At 45.6% G+C, this 19,428-nt stretch overlaps 2 protein-coding genes across 2 annotated transcripts; one reads left to right on the top strand and one right to left on the bottom strand.

Annotated features, from left to right (window-relative positions):
* Positions 1-5,799: 5,799 nt before the first annotated feature.
* On the top strand, positions 5,800-8,647 carry RPS27L (ribosomal protein S27 like). Its single transcript, XM_050309172.1, has 4 exons — positions 5,800-5,867; positions 6,047-6,155; positions 7,226-7,336; positions 8,157-8,647. Exons 1-4 carry the CDS (start codon positions 5,862-5,864, stop codon positions 8,183-8,185), a joined length of 255 nt encoding a protein of 84 aa, XP_050165129.1. The 5' UTR covers positions 5,800-5,861; the 3' UTR covers positions 8,186-8,647.
* A 548-nt stretch (positions 8,648-9,195) lies between these two features.
* Positions 9,196-18,115, bottom strand: LACTB (lactamase beta). Its single transcript, XM_050309703.1, has 6 exons — positions 17,843-18,115; positions 17,014-17,080; positions 16,162-16,352; positions 15,467-15,806; positions 15,000-15,165; positions 9,196-13,069 (listed from the first exon to the last, which is right to left on the bottom strand). Exons 1-6 carry the CDS (start codon positions 18,113-18,115, stop codon positions 12,538-12,540), a joined length of 1,569 nt encoding a protein of 522 aa, XP_050165660.1. The 3' UTR covers positions 9,196-12,537.
* Between the last annotated feature and the right edge of the window lie 1,313 nt (positions 18,116-19,428).

Raw genomic sequence — 19,428 nt, 5'->3', positions numbered from 1 at the left:
AACATGAATGACTGGATTATAGGAAACTGCAAGTGAAAAATTAATCTCTGAAACATTTCCCTGTAGCTGCACTTTCAGAGACGTGAGTTGCTGTGCAGTGTAATTATGGCCATGCTGAACGTTACTACACAAACATATTTCAGCTTTGAGGAGAGAAATTTCGGGGTTAATTTTCACTCTGGAGTTTTATGGAACACACAGGCTCTCCTACGTCTCTGGAGCAATATGTTTGCCATCGCCATCTGTTACTCGGGAGGATTTTTATAGAGAAATAATGCAAATTACTTCCCTCTTCAATTACGCTGGTGCTTCGCAATATTGCGTTCTGTTGTGATCTGGAGAAGTGCCAGTTTGCCAGATCCAAGGGACAGATGTTTTCTTAACCATGAACTTTAAAAACATGGTGTAAAAATGAGGAGTTACATTTCCTGATCTCCCACAATTGTAATCGTACAATTGCGTACCTTGCAACAAGTCAGTACAACTTTGAGCGGTACTGTCAGAGCTGTTCAGGTTCAACAACCACACCACGACGATTCCTGCTCCATGAAAACCCTTTGGAGTCTTTGCTATTGCACTGAAATGGAAAAGTGAACATTTGGTTTATATTGCATTACAGTCAACAACAATTCGGTTTTTTTCTGGCACAGGAGAACCACCAAGGAAATAGAAAGAGTTTGAAACTATGGCTCACCTGCTGTCTCGATGTAAAAGCAGGTAGGGTCGTAACAGTTTGATCCTGATTCATACACTGCAAAGAAGCAGAATTTTAAAACCCTTTACAACCCCTAAATGAATACCCTAACAGTTTGCCTGAATAGAATCATTAAGGTTTGAAAAGCCCTCCCAGCCCATTGAGTCCCCCCGTGCCTGACCACCACCTTGTCCCCAGCCCAGAGCACTGAGTGCCACGGCCAGGCCTGCCTTGGACACCTCCAGGGCTGGGACTCCAAACCTCCCTGGGCAGCCCCTGCCAAGGCCTGACCACCCTTTCCAGGGAGAAATTCCTCCTGATGTCCAACCTGACTGTCCCCTGGCACAGCTGAAGGCCGTTCCCTCTCCTCCTGTCCCTGTTCCCTGGGAGCAGAGCCTGATCCCCCCCCGGCTCCCCTTCCTGTCAGGGAGTTGCAGAGCCAGAAGGTCCCCCCTGAGCCTCCTTTTCTCCAGGCTGAGTCCCCCTAGCTCCCTCAGCCGCTCCTCATAAGACTTGTGCTCCAGACCCTCCCCAGCTCTGTTCCCTTCTCTGGATCTGCTCCAGCCTCTCAATGTCGTTCCTGAATCGAGGGGCCCAGAACTGGACACAGGATTTTTCCTCACCAGTGCTGAGTACAGGAGGACAGTCCTGGTCCTGTGTCCACACTGCTGCTGATCCAGCCCAGGGGCCTTTGGCCTCCTGCCCCCCTGGGCACACCTGGCTCATGTCCAGCCTCTGTCACCAGCACCCCCAGCGCCTTTCCCAGCTTTCCAGCCCCTCTGTCCCAGCCTGGAGCTGCAGGGGGTTGGTGTGACCCAGGGGCAGGACCTGGCACTTGGCCTTGTTGAACCTCATACAATTGGCCTTGGCCCACGGATCCAGCCTGTCCAGATCCCTCTGCAGAGCCTTCCTGCTTTCCAACAGGTCCTTAGTGTCATCTGTGAACTTACTGAGGGTGCCCTCAATTGTCCAGATCATCAATAAAGATACCAAGCAGGACTGGGCCCAGTCCTGAGCCCTGGAGAACACCACTAGTGGCTGGTCCCAGCTGGATGTGGCACCATTCCCACCCCTCTCTGGGCCTGGCCAAAGAGTGCACCTGTCCAGCTGCAGCTTCTCCAGGAGAATCCCGTGGGACACGGTTATCACCAGGAAGACACATCCCCAGCCTTTCCCTCGCTCACCAGGCGGGTCACCTGTCACAAAGGGAGATCAGTGCCACAGTTCAAGTTCATCCAATAAGAGGTGAGTCCTGACCAAGATATGGCAGGATTCCATTAGTCACCGAGGTGTACGTAAAGTCCATCTGTTAAAGCCCTCAGTTAAAGAAAGGAACTGATATGAATAAAAAAATGTAATTACTCCCTCTATTCATATGCAATAAATTCAAAAATCTCTGCATACACATTAAGAAAAACAGAAAATACCTGTTTACCAACACCTACATTTCTAAGAAAAAACCCAAGCTGATTACATCGTTACTTCATTCCTACTCTCATTTTTAGTTTCTCAGCTGACATCATTATTTCTAGCTTTCAAACATCCTTTTCCCTGGCTCAGGTCAAAGGTGAGACTGGTTAAGCAAAAAGAGATATGTGTCAAAATCTTGTCTTTAATCAAGCTCTTCTGTTCAATGCACACAAAATTGTAGGAAATTCTGCATCTTAATTGCTTAAGTACAAGGCTTAAAAAAACCCAAGAAGAGTTTAAAACATGTTGGTAGAACTAAGATCCTGTTATTTTGGCACTAAAAAATAATCTTAAAAGGCAGTCTTGCCCTGAGTGCCACCTGTGCACAAATGATTAACATGAGCTTTGCTCCTCAGCTTTTGGACTCTGCTAGCTCATATCATAACATTTCTGATGCATATCTAGAACAACTCTGACCTTGGCAGGAGCCTCTGCAATTCACTGTTTGATGACCACCATGTGACTTTCCCTTAGGAAAGTGTCCCTTGTTCCTCAGTTCCAGTAAATACATCTTTCACTGCAGGTAGATACTTCTGTGCTCATTCTACACTTTCCCTCACTGCATTTGATATGTTGATATGTTGATATGTTGATATGTCCTGCTTTCAAGTCCTAGTTTTAAGAAGATCTATGCATTGGTTTAATATACAAAGAACAGTGCTCTCCTTTACTCTACTGATCTAAATAAATGAATTTTCCACGTGAATATACTGCAGAAATTTATACAGAAGAGGTTAAATCAAGTCATTATTGGGAAAGGAAATTACACAAAGGATGTACAGTTCAATTCCAGAAAGAAAAGGCACTGTTAGAGTCTTATCTGTAAAACCCATTAATTTCAAGGTTTGAAATTACTGTGATCACAGTAGTGCTAAAAGCGGACTTGTCTTCGAGTTCCAGTGTTAATCTGAACTATCTCAGCATAAGCATATTTAAACCTAATTATTACATGCCACAGTTTACACCACTAGTTTATAATCAATTAAAATTATAATTCTTAATCCTGCAGTGCAGGCAAACCCAGAGGCTGATACATTCTGGATCAAACACACCACTTGAAGTGAACCTGCTCATCCTGAGGGCAGCTTAGAGGTGGTTAGAGCATGGAAATCTAAATGGTCTTAATGACAGTACTGCAGAGACACCCTCCACATTTCAGTACTCTAGACAGCCACTGTAAGCACTGTTAGGGTGATTTGTTTGTATGAAATCATTCATGACACACTGACTCAGTGACCACAGCCAGTTCACACGAGGATTTGCAGTAACCCCCCGAAAGCCCGAGTTCTCACCACGTCAGACAGCAAGCCCCGAGGACCCACCCAGAGTCAGCTGCAGGAGGGCACAAGTGGGGCAGAACAGGGTGGCACCGGGGTCAGCAGGGGCTGGCACAGCGAGGGCTGGTGCTGTACAGCCCAGCAGGAGCCAGCACCGTGCACATCCCCACAGACACCGGTTCAGCCTCCAAACAGCGAGGGAGAGACACTCCCAACACACAGAAACCCCAACTGTCATTATGTTGTTTCTGAACGTCTCCAGATCAGCTTTGGGGACGTTTCTGTTGTCATTCTGGCAGACACATAACATTTCTTGCTCTTTTCTCTGAAAGGAGATCAAAGCCTTTGCTTGCTGGGAGAAGGCTGGAAAGAGGAAGTCATTCTCTTAGAGCCGAATCTCTCTGTAGGCCACACCATTGTTGTACAGACAGCATTGCTCTCCTTCACTCAGAGCTTACACTCAGTGCTGCATTTCTCATTTCTAAAGAGTAAACTTCAAAACCAATCTTCAGTTGTAAGACTGAAGGTAATGCATTAGAACTGACTCATTCAGCAGGTCACTGAACTACAGGCAGTTACGAAAAGGAAATGAATCTCCAGGCAAAACCAAAATAGAGAACCAAACAGAGGAATGTGTCCAAAGCACATCCTGTTTTCAGATCATCCTGTGTGCCCCTCCTTCCACAGAAACCAATTTTTAATGTGACTCTGAAGTCTTCCTCAGGCACCAGAAGCTCTTTGCAGGAAAGACATTTAAGAGGGGAAGGCCAGGAGGAAGAGGTGAAGGAGGGTGGCACGTCAGAAGTTCTGGTTTTTTGTTGGTGCTGCCTTATACATTGTGAAAGTATTAAACAAGAAAAGCATCATTCTCCTTCAGATACCGGATCAGCAGCCTTAATAGATTGTCCCCTTTCCATTGTGCTTGCAGATAAATAAGATACATTTGAAAAGGACTGCAAGGTAGTAGGGACAGCTAAGACTCAAGAACTGACTCTGTGCTGGTAACTGGTTTATGTTCTGGTTTCACAGGACAGCATGCAGAGGAAAGTATGAGTCAGAGCCTTTCCTATTAAATTCCCCATGATACAACAAGAAATACTTCCAAAATACCTCTGTCTGTGTGTCATCACCACCCCAGCACACAAGGCAAAAATGCTAACACAGCATTCCCCCGTTACAATGGCTGTGACAGGGAGAGAGATAAAGCAATATATTGGCTTGGGGTGCTACAACACAGGGGGCTGTTGTGGCACAATAATGCAGGGCTTTGGGGTGCAGAGTGTTGTCAAAGCTGTGTAGTGTCAGCACTGGGGAGAGGCCCTCCCAGCTTTGACAATATTGCTGTCAGAAAGATATGCCTCTCTAAAACTTCCACCCTCACTCGTGCTCATAGCAAACTTCTCAAATAACTTTTGCTAAGTGCATCGGTTCTCTCTTCAGAAAGGCCTTGGCTCGACACCGATTTTCGTAAGGTCTGTTGTGCCACCAGGAGGACTTCTATTGAACTACACTTTTAAATGTTCCAGGCCTGATTAAATACTACAGTTTGACCGATTATATTTGAATTAGTAAAAAAAAAAATATAAAAAAAATTAATTTCCACTATCTGCAGTATTTTTTTTCGCATAGGAGTGATAACTAACAGAAATTCTTCTGCCTCTTTCATTTTGACGGCAGTGGGAAACTGCAAAAGCACACGTACATAGGTACAGCTTCGTGCAGTGTGTCATTTAGTGTGAAATGACGTGTCCAGGTCTGGGCTCCTCAGTACAAGGGACACATGGAGCTACTGGAGAGGGTCCAGCAGAGGCCACAAAGATGATTTGGGGTATGGAGCATCTCTGATGAGGAGAGACTGTGAGAACTGGGCCTAGTTAGCTAGAGGAGAGTGAGAGGGGATCTCACTTAACACATATAAATATCTCCTAGAGTTGTGTAAGAGGATGGTACCAGACTTTACTGTGGTGCCCAGAGACAGGATAAGGGCCAGTGACCATAAACTAAAACACAAGAAGTTTCACCTCAACAGAAGGAAGAACTTCCTTACACTGAGGGTGGCAGACCCTGAAACAGCTGCCCAGGGAGGGTGTGGAGTCTCCTCTCTGGAGACGTTCAAACCCACCTGGACGCGTCCCTGTGCACCTGCTCCAGGTGCCCCTGGCCGGGCAGGGGGTTGGACTGGGGAATCTCCAGAGGTCCCTTCCAACAATCCCGTGATTCTGTGACATGCAGGCGCTACCTTCGTCAGCATCTAAGGCAGAAACGGACGAAGCTGGGCGTTCCGGGTGTCCCCCCGGGTGTCCTGCCCGGAGGTGTCCCCCGCGGGCGGGCGGTGCCGGGGCGGGCCCGCCGAGCGCGTTGCGGCCCCGCGGGCGGAAGGGGCGGCGCGGGGCGGGCGCTCGGGACGGAGCGCGGCGGAGATGCCGGTGAGGGGCTCGATTACCGCGGGGCACCGGGGGGCACCGCGGGGCCGGGGGGTGATTAAGGGAGCGGGGCGGCCCCCCGGGCTCCCGCGGCCCCCGGGCCGGCCGGTCCGTCCCCCCGGGCGGGCTCGCTGTCCGTGCGGCCCCAGTAACGCAGGGCCCTTCTGCTCTCCCCCACCCAGCTGGCCAAGGACCTCGTGCACCCCTCCCTGGAGGACGAGAAGAGAAAGCACAAAAAGAAGCGTCTCGTGCAGAGCCCCAACTCCTACTTCATGGATGTGAAATGTCCGGGCAAGTATTTAAAATGTTTACGCCTTGCGGAGGGCGCAAAACTATGAGTGCTATAAATCCTTATAAAACAGCTGCTTATTACATATGTATTTTATATATTATATACATTTTTAATATCTATTTCTTTTTAATCTAAGTTTGTTCTGTAGAGATAAAGCTTTGTATATTGCTTTGGGGTTTTTTAACAACAGAATTGTTTCTGGAGGTCTGGCATGAAGTTTTTCTTGTTTTTTTTTTTCCCCTTATGAAACCCTTGCAAGTAAGGGAAAAAAAAAAAAACAACATGTATAAAAAGTGAGATTAAATGGGTGCCTTAAAGCATCCACAGCACAAGTTTCAAGTAGAAGACAACATTAAAGATTACATCCTTTACAAGTTTTCTCTCTCGAAAAATTCCTCTTGGCTAATTGGAGTATTTTTCAGGGGGAAAAACTGAAAAGCAGTGAAAATCCCTTTTTTTTTTTTGTATAAGTGATTTCATTCTTTCTGAAGTCACGGCATTTATAAGTTGTAGGCAAAAGCATTGCATGAGGAATTAGTGAAAGTACTTTGTACAAGTCTTCTGATTTAAATGTCACGTTGGCTTTATGGAATGCAAGCCAGCACCTGCCTTACCGGTACCAGTGATTAAACAGAAAACAAACACAGGTTGGAACAGCAGTGTTTATATTCACAGCTGCCAGGCTTTGTCAACAGCAGTGTTCTCCTGTTACAAGTTAAATATTTCTCTGGGCAGGTGTGTTTTTGTGTTTAGCAGAGAAGGTTAATCCAGAACTGCTCCTCTTTGCAGGACACACAGTACAGGCAAATTAGGCCTTGTCAGCCTTCGGGCTGTGTTGATTTTCGGATGGGGAGTCCCAAGTTTCAGTTACCCGACTTGCTTTCCCGTGCATGTAAGGAAAAGCAGGTACTTCAGTCCACAACCACGACTGGCTTCGTTTGGCTTGCTGTGTTGTGCAGTGAAATACAGCTGCATTTTTGGGCAGGTGTACTTGGAGTGTCTGAGTAACACACACAATAAAACCACACTGCAAATACCCCCTGGAAAGTTCAATGATGCTGTTTTGCAGGATGCTACAAGATCACCACCGTGTTCAGCCACGCTCAGACAGTGGTTCTGTGTGTAGGGTGCTCAACTGTGCTGTGTCAGCCCACTGGGGGCAAAGCCAGGCTCACAGAAGGTAAGGGGCAACGTTAGACTGCCTAAATATTCCACTTATATAAATGCATTTTATAGCCTGCGAATATTTTATCTTTGATTCTGGAAACTGATACTGGAACACTTCCAGTTGGCCAGTAAATACATTGTTAATGGACCCTGAATTGGGAATTTTTCCTCAGATTCTTGCTCTTAAAAGGCAGCTAAAACAGCTACAGTGTCATCAAACACACTTCATTTTAGGTGCCTTGACTTGTCACGTAATAAAAGCTGCTGTTTAATTCTGAGCTATGTTCAGAGTGTTCAAAAGCACCACCAGAGGAGGAGGGTGCTTTTGGCAGGCTGAAGTGCTTGTGTGCCACTGCTACTCTGGGTGGCTTGCCTGCTTGTTTTTAAGCAGTAGTGCTGTAAGGCAGTTCCCTGGCTCACACTCCTTAATAAAAATCTGCTTTGTGTAATTACAAATGTAACAAATAACCACTGATAATTATATACAGGTAACTGGTATAACACCGGTATCTTGGAATGTACTGGAATCACTTCAGGGTGTAAGAAATTAAAATCCAGATTACATTAATTTCTTGTTTAAAGGACAAAGGGTAAACATACATACAGATTACATTTTAAAATAGTACACTTTGGTCTTACCTTAAGATGAATTATGTGACAGCCATGTTGTTCTGGTTGAGCTAGAGAAGACTTACAGTGCTGACTTCACCTCTTGTACATGAAATTTGAATTTACTGGATCAGCTTTTCCTCTTTACCCTGGATGGACAGATTTTCAAGGCAGTGTAACCATTTAAGGACTGTTCACATCTGTGCTATGTGCTTCCTTCACAGGCTGTTCATTTAGAAGAAAGCAACACTGAACACTTCAAGCACGTGGGTCTGGATCTGTGTTCCTGAAAGCCTTACCAGTTTAAAAATGCCTCTTACTACAACAATGTAATTATGACTGATTTTGTAAAAATTACCTGCTATTGCTGACTAATCTGCTGGAATCTTTTTCAATAAATGATTTGAAGTGCAAGTTTTTCCTGGAAGTTTGCAGACAGCTGAGCTCTATTTTTGTAATTTCCCTTCCAAAGAGTGGTAAAAGCCTCGGACTTGGCTGCATCCTTCCCCTTGTTAATCATCAACTACAGCAACATAACGCATACAGTGACAGAATCTGCTTTAAGAATGTATTTTGCATATTTTATTCCTTCAGCTGCCCTAACTGCAAGGGTTGTGAAAGCTGGATAGACTTAAAATGGCTCCTTTGCTTTCAGTGTAATCCCTTCACCACGTTGGTGATTTGTCACGTGGTGATCAATAAAAATGTGAAGTTACTCACCCGTGTCCAGCTGTTTCTCTGGAATGCAGGGTTTTCCCCTCCCTCTGCTTTGGTCTCTAGACTGCATTTGGCTTTCTACACTGAGGTTTCTATACACCAAAAAAATAAAGGAGACTTTTGCAAAACTCTGAAAGCACTCAGGACAGAGAAGGCATATGGTACATAAGCAGCAGTAAGTCAGGACTACACTAAGAGCTGTGAATGGCATCTAGTCATTAAAAACCTGCCTATTTTCAGTATTAAATAGTGACAATAAATAATTACCTTTTTGCAGTGAAGAAATGGGTTTAATTAGGTTTCTTAAAGCCATGCCTTTCTAAATGGCTGTTAAAAATGGGTTTATGTTTTTAACCATGAGAAAACATTCAAATAAAATCTTGCAGATCTTATTTTACTAAATAATATCTCAAGTTATGCATCCACATCTCTTTCAGAGGATCAGGTGTCTTGGTGAGCTAATTTCTATTTAACCAGTATTTTTTTTATGACTTTTAAAAGTTGCACATTTCTAGTCAATAAAAAAAACAAAACAACAAAACCTGATATAACAAGTGGTTGCATTTGCAAGGTTTTATTTCAGTTATTTCAAGCAGTGAACACTTGTAATTAGCAGATTCAAAAGGCAGGTGTTTGCTACAGAAACAGATATTCCAATGGCATATGCATGTCTTCTAAGGGAAGTACAGTTTTGTGTCAGTGCCATACCATGTTTCCACAATAAAGGTTCAAACAGGAATAAGTTTATCATGAAAGTTGCTCTTAATTGACCAGTTTCCCACCTGTAATGCCAGTCCATCCAATAACTGGTTTCAGAACAAAGATCAAAGCAGCACTATTAGTTCAGTTGTGACCTGAATGCAGATGCCAAGGCCAGACCAATTCTTAGTCTCCCTCTCTCTGCCTTCTCTTCCTCTACCCAAAATGTAAGAACTCATGATTTAGTAAACACCACAGCAGAGAATGGCAGTGACCCTTTTAGTTCCAGGCACTGGGAGATGAAATGTAGACATCATGGCATCTCCAGCACTGCCCATGTGACAACAGAGGCTTTTGGAAAGCCTTAAGTTACAGGAGGAACAGTCTAAACAACATGGTATGCATATAAAAACTGGTGGCTAAACATATTCTGTATGGGGAGTGAGACACTATCTGTGCTCTCCTGGTGTTGGAGATGCCTTAGTTCTTACCATTATTCACTTTCCTACTTCAGATATTTACATTTATTAGTGTTTGGTCACATGCAGACAAGGATAAACCTACACCTTCCACGTTCTGAATCTCTCTCTGAACCCACACACAACAGTCAGTGAATGAAACTTCTTTTCTCCCAGGTGTGCAAAGCTGTTTTCAGAAACATACCATTTGCAAACAGGTGCATCATACAAGCCAAATATGCTAGAAATCCTAGAGCAAGCGTTACTTTTCAGATTTTCTATGTTCAAAACATTTTGTTTGGTCTATTTCTATTCATGTCCTTGAACATGAAAACAACTAACTCAGAGCTTTTTATTGTCATGCCCTGTGTAAAACAAGCAATGGCTTCTGCTGCTGCAGGTTTACCAGGCAGGAGGTGCTCAAGACTGGGTAGGAAAAATAAGCTGCTGTTGCAGATGATGCTCACCTCCAGTCTTTCCGTATTGGAACTGTCAGATAATACTCACACTGCAGTGGAAGGGGAGATAATTTACTGCCTGGCCAATGAAAGCTCATCCAGAAGGGTTCTCTCTGTTTCTTCACTGATTGGATAGTCTTGAGATAAAGACAATTATTAATGACATCATTAACGAATAAAAAAAGTGAAGTTTTGCTGAGTGGGCCAGAAACCCCAAGCAAATGGTTTAGGTATAAGCTTTGACTGTTTTAAGGCACAAGAATGATTAAATGATGAAGAGTAAACTAAAGCAGTCCTACTAGCTTCAATTAAAAATGTAGGTAAAACACTGATCCCACAAAATATTAAATGTCTTGGTTTGTCAGTGCTGGGTGATAAATGTTACCACAGGCCCCCTGGGAACAGAGGTGGCAGCAGAATGTTCATCACGGGGCAGGTAACAACTAGGAAGCCAATACTGAAAGCACTAACTTGGGAAAGAGGCAGGTAGAGCTGTTTTCTGCTAGCTGTTATCCAAGACATCTTGTTCCCTAAATTCAGAGAAGCAGAGCTGCAAAAGAGTGCAGGGAAGTAAGTAGTGGAAGATATTTCATGACAAGATACTCCATTCTGTCTCAGCCTGCAAACAGTGTCTGATGCAACTGCAGGGGAAGTGAGGTGGGGGTTAATCTTTGGGGCAAAATTTTGGAGATCCTATGTGTTACTATATTCCTATAGTAAAATTAAAGATTAGAGAATCTCACACCTCAAGTGAATTCAATGAAGACATTGAGAAGTCCAATGAAGACATGAGTGAGTCCAGAGAAGGACAGTGGAGCTGGGGAAGGGTCCGGAGCACAAATCTCATGAGGAGCAGCTGAGGGAGCTGGGGGGGCTCAGCCTGGAGAGGAGGAGGCTCAGGGGTGACCTCAGCACTCTCTACAACTCCCTGAAAGGAGGGGGAGGAGCTTGGGAGTTGGGCTCTGCTCCCAGGAACCAGCAATAGAACAAGAGGAAATGGCCTCAAGCTGCACCAGGGGACATTCAGGTTGGACATCAGGAAGAATTTCTTCACTGAAAGGGTGCTCAGGCACTGGAAGGGGCTGCCCAGGGAGGTGGTGGAGTCACCGACCCTGGAGGTGTCCAAGGAACGAACTGGACGAGGCACTGAGTGCTCTGATCCAGTTGCCACAGCTTGGAGTCGATGATATTGGAGGTCTTTTCTAATCTTATTGCTCCTATGATTCTATGAAAATGCTTCTTTGGAACACAGGACAGTTTCTTTTTCAGCCTTGGGCCAAAGTAACTCCTTGAAGCACATCTCCAACTGGAGCAAAGGATGGTTTTCCAAAAAACCTCTCCCAAGTCTGTCAGACTTCTACTGCTGGCTTCAAGAATGGGCTTGACATTTCACTGAGTTCCTAACTCCTGTGTGCAAAGGAATATTTACATTACAGGATACAGTGCCATTTCTGGCTCCCAACTTAGCACGTGGATCATTCAAAAGCAAAGGGACAGTTTGGCAGCTCACCACGTTGTGCCATTTGGGTGCATCTGACTGTAGAAATAATCTCCTTACTGCACAGTAAACTATTATTTTCACACAGTCTCTGTGTCCAATAAAAATGGATGAGAGAACATCTGAAAACCAAAAAGATTTGTACTTACATTGCTCTAGCTTCATTCTTTTCTAACTCTCAACAATCCACAGCTCTGACAAAAGCCTGCTTCTGGTATAAACCTGCATTCTGGAGGTTTGCATCAAGGTTTGGGCTTTGTTGGCTTTTTTAAACAAAAAAGAAACGTGCTATGGGAAAACAAAAATCAACAGTGAAATTTTTTCTTTAAAAAGTAATACTGAACAGTTTTGGCAGACTGGAACTGTGAGAATAACAAATAACATCTTTGTGTGCTCAAAGCTAGGTGTGAAGTTTCTCAAAAGGCAGATAATTTTTTGTACTACTTAGTGCAAAAAACAATGCTAGGGGTTTTTTTTAAATCTTGGTCAAGTGTTTCACTGGTTGATAAAAATAACCTGCTAATACAATGATATTTACACATGTACTAGAGGAAGTCAAACTTGACTGTTACATTCTCCTTTTCTGTAAGTTAGGAACGTCCCTGAGAGATGAATTCCAGTTACATGTAAGTTTAGCACCATTAGCAGAGGTTAATTAAGGGAACTTTTGATGCCTTTTCTTCCCATATTCCCAGTGATCTCGGAGCCCCATCCCACCTCCTCCCTTCACTGTTCCTGTTGCAGCACGTGGGTTCTGTCACACACTGCCAGGCTCTCAGTCTGGGCACTGTGCCCGTTTTTCCCTGTCGAATTCCCTGGCAATCCTTAAGGCGGTGCCGCTGAGCGACACGGACTGCATGTTGCACACAATGGTGACAATCACTCCCCTGGGCGGGGCCCCCCCGGCCCCGGGGCCCAGCTCCTCCGGCAGGATGAGGAGGACACTGCTCGCCCCCACTGCCCCCCCGGTGTGGGATGCATAGTGTCTCTGCTGCCTGCAGCAGCCACACTGCTGCTGCTTCTCCACCACGGCCCAGGCCATGGCGTATTTGCCGTCCCTGTCCCACGACACCTCTGTTTTTGGCACCGGCGTCCACATCATGGACACCGTGCCCGGTTTGAGGTACCCGGGCAGGAGTTTGCCAGCGCTGCTCTTAAACTGTCCGGCTTGGTAACTGTACAACAAGGCATTGCCAAACTTCAGGAGGTCCCCCACTGAGGACAGAAAGCCACCACCAGCCCACTTGTAGGAGTTGTCCACGTAGGGTGCGTTGACCAGCCGACCCTTTTTGTTGTAAACATAACACCTACAAACCAAGAACATTCAACTTGTCACTCTCGGGTACTGTGCACAACCATTTTAAGCTGCCCTACCTTAAAAGAGCAAACTGAGCACGTATTAGCTTGCTGAGGTTTTTTTTTTAAATATGTTACTCTTGAACATATTTATTGCAGAAAAATCAACATGAAATTCAGACAGGAAAGCAACAACTTAAGTCACTTCTTTGGTTAGAAGCTTGGTCTCAATACAAGTGCCAGTCCTACTTACTCTTCTACTAAGAATAAAGGCAATATACAAATAAGATATAACAGAAATCAATAGATCAGCCAACACAGATTTTTTTCTTAAATCCCTGTACTAGATTTGAAGTAGTTTAAAGAAAGAAGAATCCTACAACTACCCCATGATTATCAGAGCAGAAACGTCACTGAAGTCTCAGGTGACTGCTCTGACTGATTCCCTCAGTGTCCCATTCTGGTTGCCATGTTCTACAACAAAGCAAGAAGCACGAAAGAGCCTTGCAAAACACAAATTAACAACTGCCAAGCAGAGCTGCAGAATGAGCTGTGAGGAACAGCACAGCAGCAGTGCAGAATGAACTGTGCTTTGGAAAGAAACGGTCCAATCGTGACTGGATTCATTCCATACGACACGTGAGAAGGAACATTGAATTGTTGGATAACCCACCGAGTTTCAACCTGTGGTTTTTAGACCACATAAGGTCCACTTGGGGAGTTCTGAAAAGGAACCCTATCTAGTGGGCACTTATATTGGAAAGGTTTTAGGAAACTTCTGGAAGTTACAATATCAAAAATCAGAGGCTGAGGCAAAGAGAGATGAATGGTCCAAGATCCAAGACAACCATCAGCTCTGCCAGTGATTCACTATCTCATTGCCCCCACAGTGAGTGTTCTGATCACAAAAAACCTTTGTTACAAAGGCACTGAAATGCCTGCCTTACACCTCTAAAAGATCCAGAACATGGATTTTTAAACATTTTCCTATCAGTTAAACATAGTACAACCAAACCATTAAACAAACCTCAGCATGTCAATACATTCTATTTTGAGGCACCAAGCTACTATTTGTGGAAGCAAACCCATCACATCAGCATCTCAGTTTTGCTTAACAATTAACAGCTCAAAAAAGACTCCCAGAACAGCATCTGCCCCAAATCTTTCATCCCTACCATATTTCAGTTTATAAAATATTGAACAGGTGAGTTAATAACCAATTTCAGAGCCCAGATGGGAAGGTCAATAAAATAAAAGGAGAGACAGACAAGAAATTCCAGCCTTACCCACCATATTGGAATGGATTATCCAGTTACAGATTGCTCTGGGTTTGTTTTGTGTGGGTGGGGTTTTTTTTTCTTTGTTCAGGTTTTTTTGGGTTTTGTTTTTTTAGGGATTTTTTGCAGGGGAGGGGGTCCATGTTAAATTAATTTTTAAAAAATCAACTGGTAAAGCACGTTCTGTGTTAAACAGAACTTTAATTCTGGTCAAAATTGATAATGCAATCTGATTTATGAAAACCCTGTGTTATTGTGAGACTGTTACAATCCCATGGAACTCTTAAAATGCCAGTATATTAAGCAAACCAAGACAACCACAAATTCCAGTATAAACTCCTGGTTACTCCTTATTTTACTGTATTTACATTTATGTGCTTATTTGTACCCAAAGTAAAGGTAAATTTCCAAGACACCCTTCCCACTTCCCCCATATTTACTCTTACAACAAGAAACACTATATTTCCTACTCTGTTATTTTACACTAATTACAGAACCAATGCCATGGTATTGGAAGCAGCTCCATGACTAACTTGGAGATAACATACAACACTTCATTTATAAGTCTGGAAAAAATGTCACACATTGTTAATTCAATTGGATTAATAAAGGCAGAAAGAGCAACAGTTGTTGGGGGAAAAAACCAAGTTTCATCCTTGCTTACCTTGCTCTGTTATATATCATTGCTTCATTGTCATCCAGTACAGTGGACAGCATATCCAGATCACGAAACATTTTCAGCATATAGTCTGTAAATTTTTGTCCTGCAGCTCTCTCCACAACAGCACTTAAGAGAGTAAAGCCATATGTTGAGTACAAGAACTGACTGCCTTGAAGAAACACAAGGAGAAAGGGAAAAAAACCCATTAATGGCATGATGCTTAAATGGAATAACAGCTTTATATAGGAGTGAATAATCAATTAACAGATTAACTCTCCACCCTCAGTTTAATATGATGTGAATCACAAGCTTATGATACTAAACCCCAGGAAATTCTGTACTGCAGAAGAGAACAAAGCCCCCACACAAACACTTTGCTGGACTCCACCATCCTCATAACAGATAAAACTATTTGAAACACATTATCTCACCAGAAGAGCACACTCTGGTCTAAATTAATAGAAACTCACCTGGTTTAAAGAATAAAGGATCATTTTTAAATATCTTCAGTGAGTCAATCACACTTTCAAATTTTTCCTTCAAGTAATACTCTTCCTGCTCAAACTCCCTGTCCCTCCTGCCAGGTTTTGAGTTCCGGCTTCTCGTCTCACCGTCCTGTTCTTTCCTTGGTTTGGCAGAATCAGGTTTTTCAGTCCCTTTGCCTTCTCTTTGTTCTTTATCCTGCTGGGGTTTTGTTGGCCTCAGTGCTCTGTTTGCCTTTTCCTTCTCTTCTTTTACTTTTGCGATGTCTTTTTCGTAGTGACGGATCCCACTGAGGTGTGAAACCAACAGTCTGGTCGTAATAGTGACCTGGGACACAGGATAATGGGAGCTCCCTTCACTAAAACATATGCACCAAAATCACCCAACAAGTTAAATTCACCACGACAAGGAACAGGCGAGACCTCTTAAATATCTGTATTAAACCCAATAAAAATATATACATATATATGTACACGCTACACACTTGATATAAAACCGCAGGCCTGAATTTCCAGCACTGCTTTTCTGAGCAGCAACATCAGTACTTGTCTAAATGATTTTTGGTGTTTTACAGGAATAGGTCCAGAAGCAGGCACCTGTACACAGAGAGCTATGCAGTGACAGGAACTGAAATCTAAAAAAAAAACCCTTAATTAATTGTTACTGATAAACAATTACATACCTTTTCACCCTCGTAGACCTTTTCTGGAAATTCAGGGACATATTTCTGCACTGGAGCATCTAAATCCAGTTTCCCCTCTTCCCACAGTTTAGCCACTGCCATCATTGTGAGACACTTGCTAATGCTGGCGATTCTCATGATGGTCTCTGGCTTACACAGGACACGGTTCTCCACGTCAGCATAGCCCAGACCTTTGGGAAAACACAACACTCTGGTAGGTGCTTGGCACAGACACAGGCTGGATTCATTATATGCAGTGATTTACTGGCCCCTTAAATGTTTTTCCTCCAGCTAAACTGGGATATGAAGCATTGGACTATGCCAGCTCCTGCTTCAATCGAGTTAATAACTTTTTATTGTAGTAGACTTTTTTCTTCAACTTCTATAAAAGATAAAATGAAATATGTTGCCATTTAGTGCTTTAATTTAAGTTGTAACCAACATATTGGGGTTTTGAAACTCATGAAAATGTTTCTGAAAACAGACACATGTTTTTAGGGGGGTTTTTTACATCAAATGTCTACACAATATGAGCAGTACTAACATGTTCTGCTTAAACCTACACTGTGTAATCAGAACAATCACTCGCAATTTCTGAAAGGATGACACCTGTTAAATCCCAGCACCTTCCCAGGAAAAATCTGCACCTCAGCCCAGAGATGGGAGACAGGTCAACAAATGTGAACCATTTTTATTTTGACTATTAAGTCCCTGTGGGGAGAACATTTCTTTACCTCCTACATACAGTTCTACCAGACAAATTATCTATTGATTGGAGTGTCTGAATTGTTCATTTTTTAAATGTTCATCAGCTCTCCACAACAGGCACAACTACTCCCCCCATACACTGACCTTCTGACCACACTTCCTTTCCATCCACAGAAACTCCAACTATTATACCTGGGATTCCTGCTTCATCCTGTCAAAAAACACCAGACAGAGCACATTTAAAACTGCTTTTGCAATGCTGTCATTTTTATCCAGCCTCTGGGAAAAACACACCTTACAACAATAACCACATAAATAATTTCTTTAATAATTCAACCCAGTTAGGGAACAGGACATGTAGGAAGAACTGAACAGAAACAAACCATGACAGAGTTAATATGCAACAGGCAAACTGCATCACCTATTGGCAAGCAGGACTTCAGAGGAGCTTCAGCTGGATTTTCAAAGTAACCACAATGTACTTTTTAAACAGAATCCCAGATTACGCTGAGTTGGAAGGGATCCACGAGGACCATCCAGTCCAACCCTCAGTCCTGCACAGGCCCACCCCAACAATCCCACCCTGAGCCCCAGAGGATCATCCAAACCCTCCTGCAGCTCTGGTAGCCTTGGGGCTGTGCCCACTGCCCTGGGGAGCCTGTTGAGTGCCAACCACCCTCTGGGGGAAGAACCTTTCCTGAGATCCACCCTGAGCCTGCCCTGACACAGCTCCAGCCATTCCCTGGGGGCTGTCCCTGCTCCCCACAGGGCAGAGCTCGGTCCTGCCCCTCCTCAGGCAGTTGTGACTGCAGTGAGGTGTCCCCTCAGTCTCTTCTCCAGCTGAACAGCACCCAGTGCCCTCAGTGTCCTCACACGGCTCTTGCCTGAGCCTTTAGGGCCGCCCCTGCTCGCAGTGCCCCACACTGTGCCACAGCCCCGCATCGACCCGGCCCGAGCAGCGCTCCCCTCACACCTTGACCCTCCGCAGCAGGTCCCTGCTCCGCTCCACGGCCGCGCCGAAGCCCCGCGGGGGCGGCGGCTCCTCCTCCCGCCCGCCGTCCGCCTCGCCCCGGACCCCCACGGCCAGCCCCAGCGCCAGCCCCCAGCCCCACGGCCGGGCCCCGGGGACCCGCCCGGGCCGCGCCGCCGCCCGGCACAGCGACCGGCACAGAACGGCCCGGCTCGGCAGAGCCAGCAGAGCCCGGCTCGGCAGGGCCCGGCTCAGGGCCCGGCTCAGCCCCGCCATGGCCGGGCACGGCACCGCCCGGGCACAGGCACCGCCAGCCGCGCCCGAGCGCATCGAGCGCCGCGCCTGGGGCAGAGCGCGGAGACACCGGCACGGCTGGGACCGGCACGGCTGGGACAGGCACGGACAGGGGAGGAACACGGCATGGACACGGGTTAGACACCGGCTGGACACGGCACGGACACGGGTTAGACACGGCATGGACACGGCACGGACACGGGTTATACACGGCACGGACACGGCATGGACACGGCATGGACACGGGATATACAGGGGTTATACACCAGCTGGACACAGGCATGGACAGGGGATATACAGGGGTTATACACCAGCTGTACACGGGTTATACACTGGCTATACAACGGCTGTACACAGGTTATACACGGAATCAAAGAATCCCTTAAGTTGGAAAAGCTCACCAGGATCTCCAAGTCCCCCCTGTGCTCGCTCCCCTCCTTGTCCCCAGCCCAGAGCACTGAGTGCCACGGCCAGGCCTTCCCTGGACACCTCCAGGGCTGGGCACTCCAAACCTCCCTGGGCAGCCCCTGCCAGTGCCTGACCACCCTTTCCAGGGAGAAATTCCTCCTGATGTCCAACCTGTCCCCTGGCACAGCTGGAGGCCGTTCCCTCTCCTCCTGTCCCTTGTTCCCTGAGAGCAGAGCCCGACACCCCCCGGCTCCCCCTCCTGTCAGGGGTTGCAGAGAATGAAAAGGTCTCCTCTGAGCCTCCTTTTCTCCAGGCTGAGCCCCCCCAGCTCCTCCAGCTGCTCCTGCTGCTCCAGACCCTTCCCCAGCTCCATTCCCTTCCCTGGACATGCTCTGCCTCAATGTCCTTCTTGTCATGAGGGGCCCAGAGCTGGACACAGCCCTGGAGATGTGGCCTCACCAGTGCCCAGCACAGGGGATTTAGAGCTGGTTCCTTTATTTAACCACCAAAAGCCACCCATGTGTCCGTATACAGTCACAGGCAGTATTTAGTGAGTCAAATCCCTCTGAATCCTAACCAAAGCCTTACTCCTAGAAAAGAAAGGTTTTTAGAGCACAAATAAAAACTATTACCTGCAAGAGGAGCATATTTGATCTTGATTAGTCAGGAATTGCTTGCAAACGTCGAATCTTCCAGTGCTTTAGTGTCGAGTCCCAGCCTTAGGGCAGTGCCCATGGCACAGCAGAGCTCTGAAGGGACAGACTCCCCTCTTCTGCTCACAAGTGTGGCTCAGTGTTTTGAGATGCTAACCCAGGGATTTCCATCTTCTTCATGTCCCATGATCTCAAACGCTGTGGGATTTGGCAGGAAGTCAGGCCAAACAGCTC

The sequence above is a fragment of the Myiozetetes cayanensis genome, unplaced genomic scaffold (assembly GCF_022539395.1).
Source record: "Myiozetetes cayanensis isolate MyiCay16 unplaced genomic scaffold, myiCay2020 scf14, whole genome shotgun sequence".
Lineage (NCBI taxonomy): Eukaryota > Metazoa > Chordata > Aves > Passeriformes > Tyrannidae > Myiozetetes > Myiozetetes cayanensis.
Note: the sequence above shows the minus strand (reverse complement) of the source record. Positions and strands in the feature narration are given on the sequence as shown.